Source organism: Rousettus aegyptiacus, unplaced genomic scaffold, assembly GCF_014176215.1.
Source record: "Rousettus aegyptiacus isolate mRouAeg1 unplaced genomic scaffold, mRouAeg1.p scaffold_m13_p_9, whole genome shotgun sequence".
NCBI classification, from domain to species: Eukaryota; Metazoa; Chordata; class Mammalia; order Chiroptera; family Pteropodidae; genus Rousettus; species Rousettus aegyptiacus.
The window spans coordinates 100,169,602-100,186,284 of NW_023416312.1; the positions used below are offsets into that span (position 1 = coordinate 100,169,602).

At 59.1% G+C, this 16,683-nt stretch overlaps 1 protein-coding gene across 1 annotated transcript; it reads left to right on the plus strand.

Annotated features, from left to right (window-relative positions):
* The first annotated feature begins 225 nt into the window (after positions 1-225).
* Positions 226-15,031, plus strand: LOC107504089 (extracellular matrix protein 2). The gene is made up of 10 exons (XM_016133082.2): positions 226-360; positions 7,572-7,791; positions 8,991-9,413; positions 9,808-10,092; positions 10,398-10,513; positions 10,940-11,072; positions 11,312-11,469; positions 11,892-12,031; positions 14,040-14,366; positions 14,851-15,031. Exons 1-10 carry the CDS (start codon positions 226-228, stop codon positions 15,029-15,031), a joined length of 2,118 nt encoding a protein of 705 aa, XP_015988568.2.
* Positions 15,032-16,683: the final 1,652 nt, after the last annotated feature.

Genomic DNA, 16,683 nt, shown 5'->3' on the forward strand with positions numbered 1-16,683 from the left:
CAACCCTCCCCATATCCTCTGCTCCTGAGGATTGGGAAGAAACCAGCCCCTGTGGATTCTGGAGGAAAATTCCCCTTCTCCACCCAGCCCGATAGAATCCGTACTCTAAGCAGCCCTTCCCCACCTCAGCAGCTCTGTGTATGGCACAGGATGGGACATGGAGGGATTGACAGGGCCTCGAGGGGAGAAGACCATCTCGAGGGGTCATGGGGTCCATCCCCCGGCATGGAGGACCTGCTGGCCAGCACCCAGCTCACGGAGATGGCTGCTGAAGGCGCAGCGGCAGGCTACAGCCTCCCTGCCCACACCACCCCTGAATCATGGCACCTCCCAGGCATCCTCCACCGGAAAAAGCTGGAGGCTGGAACGGGAACAGAGGCTGCTAGGCCTCTCAGGGAGGGGGGAAGAAAGGGCTGAGTGGTAGAAGCTTCTGGAAATGTGGACTCAAGCTCAATACAAGGAAGCACTTCTCCCAGAGGGCACTGTCTAAACACTAGCTGGCTGCCTGGAAAGGGAGAGAGCTCCCTGTCTTGGGAGGTGTGCAAGCCCAGGGAGGCAGGTAAGGAAGTTGAGGAGTGGGTTGCTACCGTGAAGAGTCAATAGCTTTCTAAGGGGCATTCGTGCTCAGAGCCCCTGGGTTCTGTGAAGGAGGCGCGTTTGGATGAGGGGTGGAAAATGGGGCCAAACCACCTGTCTAGCTGGGGAGGGAGGGGTGCAGAGGTGTGGGAGGGTCACGGAGATTGTAGGGTCCTAGGCAGACCCAGGCACTGCACGATGCAGCAAGAGCCAACCTCTTGATCATGGGGGAAACTTGGCCATGGGTCCCAGCGCTTCGGCCATATGTCAGCACTTGGAAAACAGTTTGGAAAATGAGACCAGTTGACAGGCACTGGCCCCACTGAGCCAGGGATGGGCTGGCAGGCACTGAAGACCGAGGCGGCCGCCACGTGAAGTACTTCACTCTGTGCAATGGACACAAAAATGTAAAGCCAACCAGGTGGCTTCACCCAGCGGCTCCCCTGCTCTGGAGCAGTGGGCTGTTGGTGGGAGCTTTGCCGGGCATCGGGAAGGAAGAAGAGCCCCCGGGGCATCTCAACGCCCTGTTCCAGCTGCCTTGAGCAACAGACACCAGGGTGCAGGGCAAATCCTAATCAGAGGCTCCCTAACAGACATCACCAATCACAGCTGAAGTTCAAGGGTTTACCTCTCCATCAAGGGAGACAGATTTATATCTGCTGCATCTGACGGGGGTTGAAGGCCTTGCTGCACGGGCCTCATCAACTCCTGCTCCCAAAAGAGGGCGGGGGGGTGGGCCTTGGAAGGACAGAATCTCTCTCCATCCCATCCCCATCCCCCAAGATTCCCCAGTAAGAAAAGATCAAAGGACTTCTCACCATGTCCCCTGGTGAGCACCAAATGAAGACTTAAAGAAAAGAGGAGAGGTGTGTGTGTAACACTTCAGAAGAATTCACTTACGGGATGAGGGGTGAAAATGAAAGAGAGGGGCTCTTGCAAATGAGACGGGGAAGAGCCTCAACACCGCAGGGTCACCAAACTTTGACACAAGCAATGAGACCCGAAGGATTACTGGAACAAGAATGACGCTGGTGACTGTCATTCACCCGCCCCAAGCTCTCTAGAAACTGGCCTGGCTAAGCACAAGCTACCGGGATGGCAGAAGTCTGGAGGGTTCCAGATCTGCCACTGTGGGCCTGACAGGTGTGGGCCTGCCGTGAGTGTAGGCTTGAGGGAGTCTAGTGGTCTCTGGTCCTGTGCTCAGGGGATGAGACTGTCAACCTAGCAGCCGACTGCTGGTTCTAGAATTCTCTCATTCTAGGCCTGTGTACACACTGGGAGTCTATTGGTACATGAGGATGGAGATCTGTCCTGGGACCTTGGCTTCCTCTTCCTGTCACTTCCGGTCCGTATGATGGGGCAGGGAACATGGCAATCCAAGGCAAGGGCAGCTGGAGAAACAGCCCTTGAGCAGGGCAGGTGGCTCCCTTGTCCACTAGACACCTAGGCGGTGCTGCCTTCACACCCTGTCAAACCTGGCCTTGCCTGGGGCCTCCTGCTTTAGGGCCCCACCCCCACCTCCCGCCTCTGAGGGGCCCTCTGAGCCGAGGGGACTCCGCCTCTCCCAGGCCACTAGCTCCTGCAAGAGCACATTTCACATGGCCAAGACCCTGATCAGATCCCAGCCCACTCCTAGGGCCTGTCCACTCCCAGGGCGGATCTTGGTTCGAGGTGCCAGGTGTTTCTGAGGGTGTGGATGGAGCCAAGCTGAGTGGGCTGGGTGTACCCTCGAATGCACTCCTGGCCCTAATGGAGCCAGGGCTTGGAACAGACACGGGGAAGGAGCAAGACCAGAGCCAGGGTCTTCCCTTGTCCTCTGGCTCCAGGCTCCACACGTGGTGGGGGGGCGGGCTAGGTCCCTGCAGGCATTCGGGTTCCCAGCTCTCGCCCTCACCCTCCGCGTTTGCAGTGGTTTAGGTGGACACTTGAGGCACAGTGAGGAGTGGGCTGGTGGTGGCGCGTGCACGACGCACGCACGAGGCACAGAGGAGGTGCGCCAGCACGAGCACAGAGGGGGGGACGCGGGGGAGGGTAGCCCCCCTCCCCAGGGGCGGCGGGAAAGGAAATGGCGGGCGGGATGGCCCCCTCCGCTAGGAGACACTCGGGTCTAGACGGCTTGGCAAGGCCGGCAGGGCTGAGTCACATGTGTCTGGAGTTGGAGCCGTGGGCGCCAGGACTGGAACATGAACGTGCCCACTCGGGAGGGCCAGGTGGGGGAGGGGGCGCTGAACCCTGCCTTCGGGCTTCCCCAACCTGAGCAGAGCACGAGCCCCAGTTTTCTCCCCCAGTCTCTGTCCTCTGCCCAAAGCCCCTCAATGCCCACGTGGAGGGGCAGGGGCCCACATTATTGACAGGAACCAACTAGAATTTCAGAGGGGAAGGGGAGATGGTGACGTGATCCCCACATGCCTCCATCCCAATCATGGCCCTACTCTCTCCACCCGCATCCCCCACCTGCGACCTTTTTGCCCCGAAGTCACCCTTGCTGTACTCTGACCCCTTCAGCCCACCTTCCACCAGCACCCTCCCCAGGGATGCCCACACCCCAGAAGCTGAAGGCTTCGGCTCCTCCTCCCCTGACCACCTTCCTACCTGCCATCACCTGTCCCTATTGGGGTTCGGTGTACCCCTTCCCTCCTCCTTTCTCCGTCTCCATCTCTGTCTCCGTTTGTCTCTCTGTCTCTCATTTGCTGGCTCAAGAACACCAGGTCTCAGACAAGGAAGCGTGACGCATGAGTCGGAATCGGCTGATGTATTTAGTGCTCACAAAAGAATCTGCAAGAAAAGTCATTTAATTGGGACCAGATCCTCTGAGGTTTCAATCGCATTAAAACAAGATGGGTTTTCTCTGGGGAAGGAACTGCTGGCAACAGGAAGAGGGCATGAAAAGTTTGGCTTTTTTCTTCTCAAACCTTGAAGAGGGAAAAGGCCCCTGTACCTTGATTTATAGTCTATAGATGTGTGAACATGCGCCCCATGGATACACCCAGCAACCATGCGCACACGCGTGCACGCACATACTGTTTTTGACACATTACTCAGACACGATGTGGAAGGCTCAGGAAGACGCCTGTTCCCATGCTTTGGGTCACCGAAAAGGTGTGTCTGTGGTTGCAGAGCCACTGTTTCGCCCTGGGCCCTGGGCAGGCGGTAGGGCTTTGACACACTTGTCAAATGACAGGTAATAGAAAGGCAGGACTAGCCGTCTACATTTAGCCCTGAACTCCAGATTCATACACGGGACTGCCTGCTAGGCGTCGCCATGTTGCTGTCTTATTCCAACCTCACACCTGACACGTGGCGAGCTGGACTACCCAGCCTCTGCCCCAGGTTCGCTCCGCCCACAGTTCTGACCCGCCCACTTCCCTCACCTGTGGTTTCTACCCTGGGTCAGCCATGATCACCTCCTTGCTGAGAGTGCAGCTGCCTCCACGCTGGCTCCGGTTTTCTGGTCTTGTGCCCCAACAAGTTCGTGCTCCACCCTGCAGCCCCAGGGATCCTTTTATAATGTAAGTCAGATCATGTGAGTCCTCTGCTCAGAAGTCCACAGTGGATTTCTCTTTCCTTCAAGGTCAAAGGCAAAGTCGGCCTGCTACCCTTGGATGCCCTATCAAACCGGCCCTCCTGCCCTTCACCTACCTCATCCCTCACTCAGCCTGCCTCATCACGCTGGTCCCCTTGCCGGTCCTCACATTGGGCCAAGCCGTTTCCTGCCTCAGAGGCTTTACACTGGCTGTCCCTCTGTTTCTCGAGGGCTCTTTACCGAAGCTCCTTCTGCACGCTGTCTCCTTTTCACTCACATTTCCACCCAAATGTTACTTTCTCACAGTCCTCATCTGATCCCCTGGCAAAAGTGCCCCTCCCTCCGATCGCCATGACCAGCCCCTTTCCTTCTGATAGGGTCCCTGGCTCCCCACTAGATGGGCAGCTCCTCAGTTCCATGAGTGCGGGGGGGCCGGCCGTGTGGTTCACCATTACACCACACGCAGTGTCCGCAGCGTCCGGCACGGGGCTTGGCTCACAGCAGGGACTCAGGAATGTCTGCTGAGTGAAGAATCCATTCTCCAGTCCTCCCTTGGTAGGTGGACAGCTCTCAGCTGTGCGATTTTAAGGAACCTTGAGGGATGAAGAGCGCTGCTGGGCATCCTCCAGGCTGCCAATTTGAGTCTCGACTTGTGAGGGTACGTGTGTGCTTGGGCATGCATGCGTGTGTGGACAGAGGGTCATGTGGAAGGGAAGGGCAGGAGGCAAAGGAGCAGGAGCCCCTTCCTCGCCCTTAGAATTCTGCATTCGTGCAGCTGCAAGCGACCTTGATCAGCTAATGCAGCTCCTCTGGCCCCTTCCAGCTCTCATATTCTAGAACTTTCTAAGGAGCCCATGTCCACCACATTGAGATGAGGACACTGAGGCCCTAAACAGGGAGGCTTGCTCCCGACATCACATGGCCAGTCCATCCAGGGCAGGCTGGGAGCCCAAAACTCTTTCCAGCAACCCCAGGCTGTATCCCTGGTTCCTGGAAAATGCTGACATTCTCCCACCCTGCGCTCCAGACACTGGGCTCAGGGTAGTGCTGGCCAGAGGCCCTGCCTGCCTCAGCCCAAGGCCACGGGTGAGCTCTGTGTGCAGAAGGGGTAGGCGTGGGCGGGCACCTCTGGTTCTGCTGAGCCCCCTGCAGGCTGGCTCTGCTCCGTGGGGTTCCTTCAAGGTCCCCACGATGGCCGGGCACCCCGAGATTGGACAGAGTATATGGGTAGGTGGCCACTGGACCCCAGCAGGGGAAGGGTATTGAGGACAGGACCCCACAGGAGCTGCGGAAGTGAGTGGCCAGGCCTCGCCCCTTCCTGCCTAGGTGGGTAGGAGTGAGGGTCCCTCCCTCCTCCAGGCCACTGTGCCAAAGAAACCTGGGAGCAAGCCTCCCCCCACCCCCAGCCCAGTTAATGGGAACCAGATGGCAGGATGTTTAGTCAGCGCCTGGGGAGCAACGAACAGGGGAAATGGGTTGGGGGCCAGGATTCCAGAATCCATCCCAGGGCAGGGGGAGGGTCAGAGCCGGGACTCCCACCGCAGTTGTCTCCAGAGGCGTGCCTCGAATGGGGTCGTACTCCCACTTCAGGCAGAGGCAGGAGGCAGAAGACCTGGCCTCTGGCATCTGATATGGGGGAGCCTGGTCTCTTCTTGGTTCCTTCTCCGTTCAGTGGGGGAGGGTGCTCAGTCTTCCAGGATTCCTGGGCAAATCTCACTTAGTCTCCATTTCATACCTTGGGCCTCCTGCACCTAAGGGCTCTTGTCTCCCAGCTTCAGCTGACGGCTAGCCCAGGACATCCTGTGTCACCCACGGACACACAGGCAGACAATGGCTTCATCCTTGGCTTCCGAGTTGCTTTCTCGCGCTCACTCCCCAGACGATCCCTGTCTCTGGTTTGTGTGTGACGTGATCCCAAATTCAGACCATAAAACAGAGCCCTGGACTGGATAAGGGGTGCAGGCAGAGCCCCATGTCCCTGTTGCACCCCGTATGCTGTACATCAGGCTGCTTGCCAGACTCAAGTGGGCAGAGGCTGAGGAGACCTGAAGACCTACTTGCCGGGGACTCCCTGCATTGACCCACTTCCACCCCTCCTGGGTTTCACACACTCCCATGTGGCCCCAGACAGAGACTTTGAACCCCGGGTGGTGATGAGAAACTCCTTTCCGAAGGCCCTTCCCAGCCCTGCTCCTACCCTGCCCCTCCTCCTCTACTCTCCACCCAAGACTTGCCCACAATTAACTCATTTTTTAAGATTGCTTCCAAACATAAGTCAATGCTGGACAGAGCTGTAGGAAAAGCTTCCTCAACGCTGGCCCTGAGAGGCCACGTGGTGAGCCCGGCCTCTTGGCCAGCCCTTACCATTCTCCCCTGCCTGCCCTTGGCTCCCATAGCCGGGCTTGGGGCTGGAGCCCTCTGAGGGCCAGCCCAGGGCCTGTGCTCAGACACCCCTCCTTTGCCTCTCACTCCACTCTAGCCTTCCTTCAGCCCTGACCCACGCCGACCCCCAGGTGCCCCTCCAACCAAGAGGGCATGTGTGAGGCATGGGGGCATCTCGGGACTGCCTGATGACTGTGGTTACACTGGGACCCGGGACTCTTGGCCAAGAAGTCTGGGGGTACCTGTGAGATGGCCTTGTCCAGGCCACTGCCAAGCTACCCAGGCTTGGGGACCCTGAAGAGTCCAGCATCCCCTGGTCCACACATGCTCCGATGTTGGGGCAGGAACACAGCCAGGGGAGCCACAGGACATGTAACCCCATCCATTTTATGAAGGAGCAGTGGAGGCCTGGAAGGAAGGGCACTTCCCAGAGGTAGGCAGGGAGCTGGTAGGACCAGGAGCTGAGCTGTGTACTGGAGGGGCCCCAAGGGCTGGGGTCCACACTTGCTGCCATAGTTCTACCCACGTGTTCTGTTTCCTCCGGAATTGAGTGGCCTCAGCCCTGTCGCCCATGGCAAAAGCCCGAAGGTTTCCAAAATGTTCAGAGCTGCCATGCCCAGGTGGCCCTGGCACCCGCCTCCTTTCTTGAGGACCCAGGAGGCCCTAGGGCCTGCTGCTTGCAAGGTCCAGCCCCTCTCCTTTCCCAGCCACGGAGGTAGGACCTGGCAGCCTTAGGTGAGCCTCACAGGCCCGCTGTGTGTGGAGACAGAAGCCCCATTCATGGGGGCCACTGGGCCTGAGCCAGTGGAGAATAAATGCAGGCCTTACAGAAAAAGACCAAGAGCGCTCAGGTCCAAGAAATAATCAATCTCTCTTTCTCCTCAGGTGGGAGCAGGGGATGTTGGGGGAAGTTGGAAGCAAATCCTGGGAAGGTGTTTGTTTGGAGGGGAGGCTTCCTGGGGGAGGGCCGGGGAGGGTAGGGGAGGCTCCGAGCACTGCAGCCAGGGTCAGGAGCTTAGGGAGCAGGATCGCCGTGTGCCATCTCGCATGTATCCCATCTTGCCGTGACTGCTGCTCCCACCTCTCCCAGCTATTCGTCCTCTCCGCCAACCCAAGCAGCCTTTGCAGTCCACACACAGTGGCCATGAAGAGCATGCTGCTCCCCATCTTGGCTCTTTGGGTGGGGTGCTGCCCTGCAGAGGCCCTGGCCAAGAAGGGGCTGAGCCTGAGAGAGTCCATGACCCCACCAACCCCCATGGGCTTACCCGCCCTGCAGCCGCCGCTGCCCAGCCGGCCTAGGCCCCCTGATGGTGAGTAGGTGGCACCAGCAGGAAGAGGCTGGCTAGAGGGGAGCACTTCGCCCCGTTAGCGGAGCACCCCTGGGGCTGGGGCAGGAGAGAAAGCTGGTTGCCCCGAGGCTGCCCACTGTTGCCCACCTTGAGTGCTGGGGGCGGGGCCGGGAGGGGCCCATGGGCCTTAGGTAACCCTCCCTGGAGGACGAGGGGGTATTACAGACTCTGGGAAGACTTGTGCCCACCTCCCAGAGTGGAGGCAAGGGAGGGAAGAGGCCCCCTCTAGAAGGGGCCGCTGCAGCTGGGCCTGGAAGAATGGATCTGGATTTTCTGGTTGGGGAATTGAGCTGGCTGCCCTAGGCCTACTGGGAAGACTGAGAGGAACGTAGGAAACTGGAAGTTGGGGACCTGAAGCTGGAGTAGGGTGACTCAAGGGGCCCCAGGAGACTGGCTACAGTGTGGCCTTGGTCTCATATGCCAAAGGTTAGTACCACGTTTGGTGGCCCATCCCCATGCCAGAGAATGGAATGAGAGGGACCGAGAGATGAACCTGCAGGGGAGACCCATGGTCAGTGACGGTTAAGGAAGGTTGCCACTCAGTGCAGGGAAGACCTGGGGGCTATTGCCCGTCCTTTGCAGTGGCTGATGCCCCCTGCCCTGGCTCACCTTGCCTATAACAAACTCTCCTCCCAGAAGGTGCTGGGGCTCTCACCTTTGAAAGCAAACTGCCAGGTGGCAGTGACCACTTCGGCTCTCCAGAGACTATCTCCACCCTCCTTGCCCAGGAAGTGCCCACAGGAACCCAGAGGCACAGGAGCAGGCCTTCTGCCTCAGGCCACTGAAACTCTCCTGGTCCCACTCCTGTGGGCCAGCGACCTACCTGCGCCTTGTCTCATCTCAATGGGCTAGATGATCTCCAGCAGTAAAGAGCTATCTCAGTTCTGAGAGGCAGACACACAAACTCTGGTGCTCGGGCTCCCCCACTATAGGGTCATGAAAAGGTGGAGAGGTGACCAGGAAGTCTCTGACACTTGATGGCCTTGGGGTCTGTGACAGAAGGATGAGAGCTCCTGAGGAGAGAAGAGAAAGGCAGCAGTGGGGTCCGGGTAAAGAGGGAAGGAATGCTGACGCCTCCTCCCCTCACTAGGGGGAAGGAGGTGTTTCTACTCAGCCGCAGGGGTCCTGGCCACCCGGGCCCACACAAGCTCCTTCTGCAGGTCGGGTGCAACTTATCCCCAGGAATGGCAGCCAGGACAGGCCTGAGGACAGGCAGCCGGACTGGCCACAGTTGCAACCCCCCTCCAAGAAGGGCATCCATGGAGCATCCACCCAGCCCCTGGTCGCTGTCTGGAAGGCGCCTGCCAGGCCAGGGTTGGCCCACAGGAAAGAGTCGCCCCCAGCAGCCTGGGAGCAAGAGCAGAGTGACAAGGGGCCCAGCCCCGAGCAGGCCCCACCTCACGCCCCAACGGCAGTGGGGGTTGAAGCAGCAAGGCCCTGGGCTGCCAAACCCAGGCCCTGGCAGACCAGCAGGAGCTCCCGAGCAAAAGGAGAGGCAGTGGCCACTGAGAAGGGCCAGGGCAGGAAGTCAGGAGTCTGGGAAGCCAGGAAAAGGGATCTGAAGTCCAGGACGCTCCCCAAAGGTGAGGACCAGCCAGGACAGGTGGCCCCCAGATGGAGCCTGTGGGGGTGACTGGGCTATGTGTGAGTCTGAAGAGTCCCGGTCTTGGTCCAAACTCCACCCATCACACCATCATCGCCAGCCACTCACACCCCACCCCGCTCTCAATGTGCCCAAGCCTAACACCCTTGTGTGTGGGGCAGGAGGGGAGCTCTCCATAGCAAGTCCCCTTCCCTATCTCCAGGGCCTTCATTTGGGCCTTTGCCCTTGGTGCCCAGGGAAGCAGGCTCAGTGGTTTTGTGTTCCATCACAGCTGACTAAATTGCCATCAGGTTTAGGGACCCCAAGCAACGCCCTGCCCCTCCTCAGATCCCTGTTTCTATGTGACTGGGCTGGGGCTGTATCTCATCCTCCAGGGGCCTCCCACCAACCTGGTCCAGGGGGCCGGCATCAAAAGAAGGACCGCAGCCAAGGCCGAGGTGGCAGCAGCACCTGGGAGACTATAGGTCATGGGCGGAAAAGGCCTGGAAGTAAGCGAGGGCGTGGGCACGGGCCTACAAACCTGGGTACCATGGAGCAGGCCATGCCCTCTCTGCCAGCCTCATGCCTCTTGGCCCAGGCGGCCATTGCCTGCAGCAACGTCAAGATGAAACACATCCCTGTCCTGACTGACCCTGGTCTGACCACATTCTACTTGGCAGGTGGGTGGCCCTTCTCCTCCACATGCACCCCTGCAGCAGGGGTGAGATGGCCACACACCCAAGCTCCCCTCCCAGTGTGTCCTTGGCCACTGTGGCTGCCACCCCACCATGTCCTGGAAATGGTTCACCTTCCCATGCACCCTGGTTGTCAGTGAGAAGATGCCCTGACCTGGGACAACCAGAAGAACCAGCTCCTTTAAGGAGTGAGTCATTGCTGGCCTACATGGGGGAGGTACAGAGTGGCGGGGGGGTGGGGGAGAGGGACAAAGGGGCGTGGAATATGGCTGCCCCATGTGTGTGCACAGAGAATGAAATTGCCAGGATCTCGGCCCACACATTCCTGGGTCTGCCCAACCTGGAGTGGCTGGACCTGAGCAAGAACAAGCTGGATGCCCGAGGCCTGCACCCCAATGCCTTCAAGGTGCGCAGCAGCCCCTCCGCCTGCTCTCCCAGGAGGCCTAGGCCAGTCCAAAATGGCCCCAGGAATCCATTACTCCTCCCCCATCCTGCCTGGAGGATAAGGTCTGAAGGAAGCACTGCGTAAAGCACGCAGCATGGCAGACTTGGATGATTTGGGATGACAAGGCCTATGGCTGGAAGGGTGGAGATCAGCACAGATCCTTGGGCCCCATGAGGGAACAGCACTCCTGGGAGAAACTAAGAGGGTTCTGGAATACCCCAGACAGGCCTGGTCCAAGTGGGAACTAAGAAGTCACGATGCAAACCAATGAGGGTGTCCCATGGGCAGGATGAGCCCAGAGCCACACCCAGAAGACCTAGATCTGAAGGCCTAGCCCTGGTCTGCAGAGAACCAATGTCCCTAACCCCTTCTTCTCCTAACTTCCAGAATCTGACACGGCTAAAGCGGCTGAACCTGGATGGGAACTCACTTTCCACAGTGCCAGCCTTGCCCACCTCCCTGCAGGAGCTCAAACTCAACGACAACCTCCTACAAGGCTTGCAGCACAGCAGCTTTCGGGGTTCGGGCATGCCCCAGGGGCAGGGACCAAAGGGGCCAGGCCTGAGCAGCCAGGAAGTCCTTGGAAAGTTTTGGGTGAGGGGAGGGTATGCCAAGGGCAGCCTGGCTAGAGGGCAGAGAAGGGAGCACCAGCCTGGGAAAGTGGCTTTGGTTTCTAAGAAAGCTACAGCAGTTAGCTCCCAGTGGGCCTTCAGAGCTCTGCGATAGGTTCAGGTGCCCCCCTGCCTGCCCACCCCGCAGGGCTCAGCCAGCTGCTGACGCTGGAGGTGGAAGGGAACAAGCTGCACGATGGGAACATCTCTCCCCTGGCCTTCCAGCCTCTACGCAGCCTGCTCTACCTGAGGCTCGACCGGAACCAGCTGCGGACCATCCCACCTGGCCTGCCAGCCTCCCTGCAAGTAAGCTGGGAGCCCCGAGGCTAGGAAAGCCAACGTTGTGGTCAAATGACCAGATAAAGCCACGAGGCCTCAGCATCAAAGGTCTCTCCTCCTCCTGACCTAACCTTCCTAAAGCCCAGAGTTGGGCCTTGAGAACTGTCCTGGACCCACTGGATGTCCCTGAGCAAGGACCATGCCTGCTCTGGGCCACACAGTCCCCTTGTGCTTGGCGGTACTTGCTGAGGCTGTGTCTTGTGGGGCCCTGAGACACCATTTCATGGCTGGCAGGTGTCACTGAGATTATCTTTGAACCATGGTCCCAAGAGGAGCAGAGACAGTAGCACCTGAGTACCGCAGATGGGGCCAGGTGGAAGGGGGCAGGGAGCAGAGCTAGGCCACCAGTGAGTGGCAGATGGGCTCCTCACCCTGAGCTCTGACCCTAGGAGCTGCACCTGGGTGCCAACGTAATTGAGGAGGTGACAGAGGGCGCACTGAACCGCAGCCACAGCCTCAGCGTGCTGGTGCTCAGCAATAACCGGCTCCAGGAGGACCGGCTGGCACCTCGAGCTTGGATCGATCTTCCGTGAGTGCCACCACCCGCCCTGGCACCCGCCCTGGCACCACCCAAGCTTCATCCCAAGGGACACCTGGAGGTCAGAGAGGGAAGACATGCCCAAAGGAACCCAGAGAGTAAGGTGGGAGGGTAGAGAGGGCTGTCTGTTTCTTAGGTTTAACCTTAGGTACGTTACCTGAGTCACCTGTCTCTCCACCCATGGATCGGGGTGGCCTGGGCCCTCAGCTACCTTATGCTACTCCAAGATTTCCCTGTCTCTCTCACTTGTCGGAATCCCTAAGGCCATAGAAACCTCTTCCCCGGCCCATGCCTGACTTGCTCTGCAGGTACCCAGAAAGCTCACTTGGGAGGTGCTGAGGGCCTGGGCAGAGGGACAACATGAGTAGTAAAAGCTGACCTGGTGCTGGGTTTAGCTTGGAGGCACCAGGGGCAGGAAGGGGCGTGGAAGAGATGGTGTGGCTTGGGAAAGAAGTAAATGAGTGTCCTGGCTGTAACGAAGTACCACAAACTAGGTAGGTTAAAGCCACCGAGATTGATTCTCACAGTTCTGGAGGCCAGAGGTCCAAAATCAAGGTGTCCCCAGGGCCATGCTCCCTCTGAAGGCTCTAGTGTCGGGTCCTTCTGCCTCTTCCAGCTTCTGGTAGGCCCAGGTGTTCCTTGACTCATGGCCACATCACTCCAGTCTCTGCCTCTGCCTTCACATGGCTTCTCACATGTCTATATCTCTCTTCTCTCATAAGGACACTTAACATTGTATTTAGGGCCCACCAGCGTAATCCAAGATGATGTCATCTCAAGATCCTTAACTTCATTACATATGCAAAGACCCTTTTGCCAAATAAAGTCATAGTCACAGTTTCAGGGTAGACGTATCTTTTGGGGGCCACTATTCACCCCACTACAAGAAGATTCCAAAATAAGTCCCTATAATCTGGATGGACAGCTGGGCGGGGGTGTTAGCAGGAGGGGTCCAGGAGGAGATCTTGTCCTTCCTTAAAGTCACTGCCTAAGGAGTGAGAATGTGGTCCGGGGAGCAGCAGGAGGGCTGGGGAGGTATAATTCTTGGGGTCTGACCCCACTGAGGGAGCAAGTTATGGGGGAGACCGACAGAGGTCGACGGATAGTTCGACCTGCCATTCCAGGGACCAGAGAGCCTCCCGCCCTGCATTCTCGTGTTCCAGGAAAAAGTTACCAAGATGTTTGGGTTTAATTATTCCTTTTTCCTCCCCCATCTTGCCAAGGGGGCGAAGGAAAGCAGACAGCAGCCTGGGGAGGAGCTGCCCAGCTGCTGTTCCACTCCCGCCGCGGGGCCTGGGCAGGGGGCTGGCGGCCAGTCAAGCCCGGGCCATCGCCGCCCACTATTTCTCTGAATGGTACAAGGGGAGGGGGCTGCTGGATCCCCGGGCTTAGGAAGCAATGGAGCCCCCAGCCCTGTGGGTTGAGGACAGCAAGGGCCCCAAGGCCAAAGGGCTGGGGGGTGTCGCTGAGCAAAGCCACTTTCCCTGCTCTGACCCCTTCTAGAAGCATCACCACCCTCTGCTCCCGCTTTTCTTTGCCCAGACTTTGTCCTCACCCACCGTGGAGTGACCTGGGCTCACAGAGGCCTGAGCTTCACTCCTTGCCTTTCTGATCCCTCGGGGTCCCCTCTGAGAGCCTTATTTTGCTCTCCCTCCCCATCCGTCTTCTGCTTAGCCTGGATGAGGCAGGAAGAGGACAAGAGAGTGTAGCGTATGGGTGAGAGAAGAAGGCTGTGAGGCCAAAGAAGGGCAAAGTAGGGCCTGAGTGAAGAAGATAGGTGACAATTCGACTGTCCCCAGGTCTTCCACTCTTTTCCCAGATGACAGACACCTCCATTTACACTTTCTTTGTGAGGTGTAGCTCTGATCGTGTCTTCTGTCCAGGAGGGGATCCTCACTGTCCTCTTGGGTGTGGACCAGTGACCTCCATCTGAGCTCCAGCTGTTGCCGTGTTTGCAGCTGGGTGCCATCAGCTCACCCCGCACCTGTGTGCCCGACAGGAAGCTGGAGACCCTTGACCTGTCTCACAACCGGCTGGTGCACGTGCCCTCCTTTTTGCCACGGGGCCTCCGGCACCTGACGCTGCATCACAACCACATCGAGCGAATCCCCGGCTATGTGTTCGCGCACATGAAGCCAGGCCTGGAGTTCCTGCACCTGTCCCACAACAACCTGCGTGCCGATGGCATCCACAGTGTGTCCTTCTTAGGCCTGCATGCCTCGCTGGCCGAGCTGCTGTTGGATCACAATGAGCTGCAGGCCATCCCACGGGGCCTCCTGGGCCTCCGAGGGCTGCAGGTGCTGCGCCTGAGCCACAACAAGATCAGGTAGGGCTGCCCGCCCGCACCTGTCCTGCTGTCTTGCCCCCTTCCCTGCCAGCCAGGGAACGAAGGGGTGGCTGAGGCCATGAAGTCCTGCTTGCCAGGTGGGCCAGGGAGGGCTGACCTATAGACTCCTCACCTTCAGCCTCAGAGGGTGGGACTGTGAGGGAATCCTTCACTGCCTCCATCTAGCCATCTTGGTTTGTGTGATGGGAAGCTGTGCCCAGTGGCTGGCAAGCCTGAGCTGCCAAGGTAGAGGGCAACAGACAGCAGAATCTGGGGAGGGTGTGGACAACGGGAAGGAGGGAGGGCTCCAGAACAACAAGGTTTAAGCCACCCGCCTTCCCTCCGCCCTGGGTCTGGTCTCTGTGAGGCGGTCTCATTGCCCCCTCATTTTGAGGCCCTTTCTTTCTCTACTTTTTTATGACGCCTGCCTCTCCTTTCTGGGGTCTTTTCTCCTGTGTTCGGCCCTGTCACCCCGACTCCACAGACATGTGCCCCTGAATTCCATCTGTGACACGCGAGTGGCCCGGGACTCCAAACTCATCTCCACGCACCTGGAGAATAACCTCATCGACAGGCGCCGCATCCCACCCACGGCCTTCTCCTGCATCCGGGCCTACCACAGCGTGGTCCTCCAGCCCCAGCAGGGGGAGGAGGAGGGCTCCTAGCCCCATACTGCCAGAGTTCCGGGCCCCTGCTCCTTCGGGACTGGTGGGGGAGAGCTCAGGCCCAACTCCATTTGATCTTTGTACTACTGGGAGAAAGATCTAGAACACCCTGATTCTTCAGATGCTCCTACTTCCCGTTGACTATTGAGGCCCCTTCACTTAGTAAATGGCCCAATGGGGTGTGGTGCTGGTGTGGACTTGAACACAATAAATGTGTCTCATTCAAGCCCATGGCTTCCACTAGCCTCACTTCCTCCCTTCTGGATTGAAGCCACATACACGCACTGAGTCTCCATTGTGCATGGGGTCCCCAGGGCCCACATCCCGGACACTCTTCATCAGCAGGGGTTAAGAGTGTCTGGTTCCACAGCTTCTCTAATAGCCTCCGTACTCCCACCTGCCCTGCCCAGGGTCCTAAAGTCCCTAAGCCATCTGGGTGCCAGGTTCGCCTCGGTTGCTCAGAGCAGCATCAGTACCTGTCATCCAGGAAGCATCCCTGTCTGGGGCACGGACAAAAAGAGGTGGGCTTGGCTGGCAGAGCGGACTAACATGGAGGCCCCTTGTGCTTGTTCTTAATCCTGGAGCCGCCGACATCTGCACCTACGCCCAGGCCAGGGGCGCCTCGCCTCTCCTTCTTCTCCTATTGCATGTCCCAGGGCTGTCATCCCGGTTCTCCCCATTCCCAGTGCGCACTCATCCCCAGGCTAGCTTATGGGTCTCCAGCGCCTCTCCCCACAGCCTTCATGATCAGGCATAGGGACCCAAGGATGTGGGACCCAGATGTGCCCTTGTGTGACCTGGTGCCAGGGGAGGGTGGGGAGCAGCATCCTCTCCACAACTCTTGGGGAGGGAGCGCTTGGTCTGTGGGAGGCCTGGCCCGTGGACCCAGCGGTGACCGCCCCCTGGCCAGAGTTGCTGACTGTCTGCCTGGTGGGAGAGGCAGACGCGGACATGAGCCAGCTGTGAGGGCTCGGCCCTGCCGAGCCCCGGGGATGAGACGGCCAGCTGTGCTGGGTGGGGACGCGGGGTCCGCAGAGCCCCATGACATCACTGGAGCGGTCGCCCTGCCTGTGCGAGGGAGCCGCCAGCACCGGGGCGGGGTCACTGGGTCAGCCTTGACGGCTCCTGATGCCACCATGCCCGGTGCTGGGGAGGGCGAGGGACAAGCGGCCACAACCAGCCAGGAGCATGGCAGGCGCCGCGCCTGCTCCAGGAGTGGGGTCCTCATGGTGATGTGGGGGGAGACAACCAAGTGATAGGAATTAACGATACAGTAGGAGCGGGACTGGCCCCAGCCTGCAGTGCTGCTGGATGAGGGCGGAGTGAAGGAAGAAGGGCACCAAGCGCCCACTGCAGAGACCCTGCCCTGCCGCCGCCTCTGGCTGAAGTCTTGGCCTGTGAACTGTGAGCCTCGCATGGGTCCCATTCTGTAGCCATTCGCCCCACCCCCACCCCACCCCACTTCCCCCAGTTCTCAGCAGAGAAAGGGCCAGACTCTGGAAGGGGGCAGGGAAAGGCCTGGGAAGCTGGCGGAGTGTTTGCTTTGGACTCATCGCTGCATTCCTTCTCCTCCCGGGCCTGGGCCCACAGATATGGCACTTCCTGTTTGGGCTGGGTCAGAGGTCAGCCGCCCTTGAGGCGCTGGCCCCCAT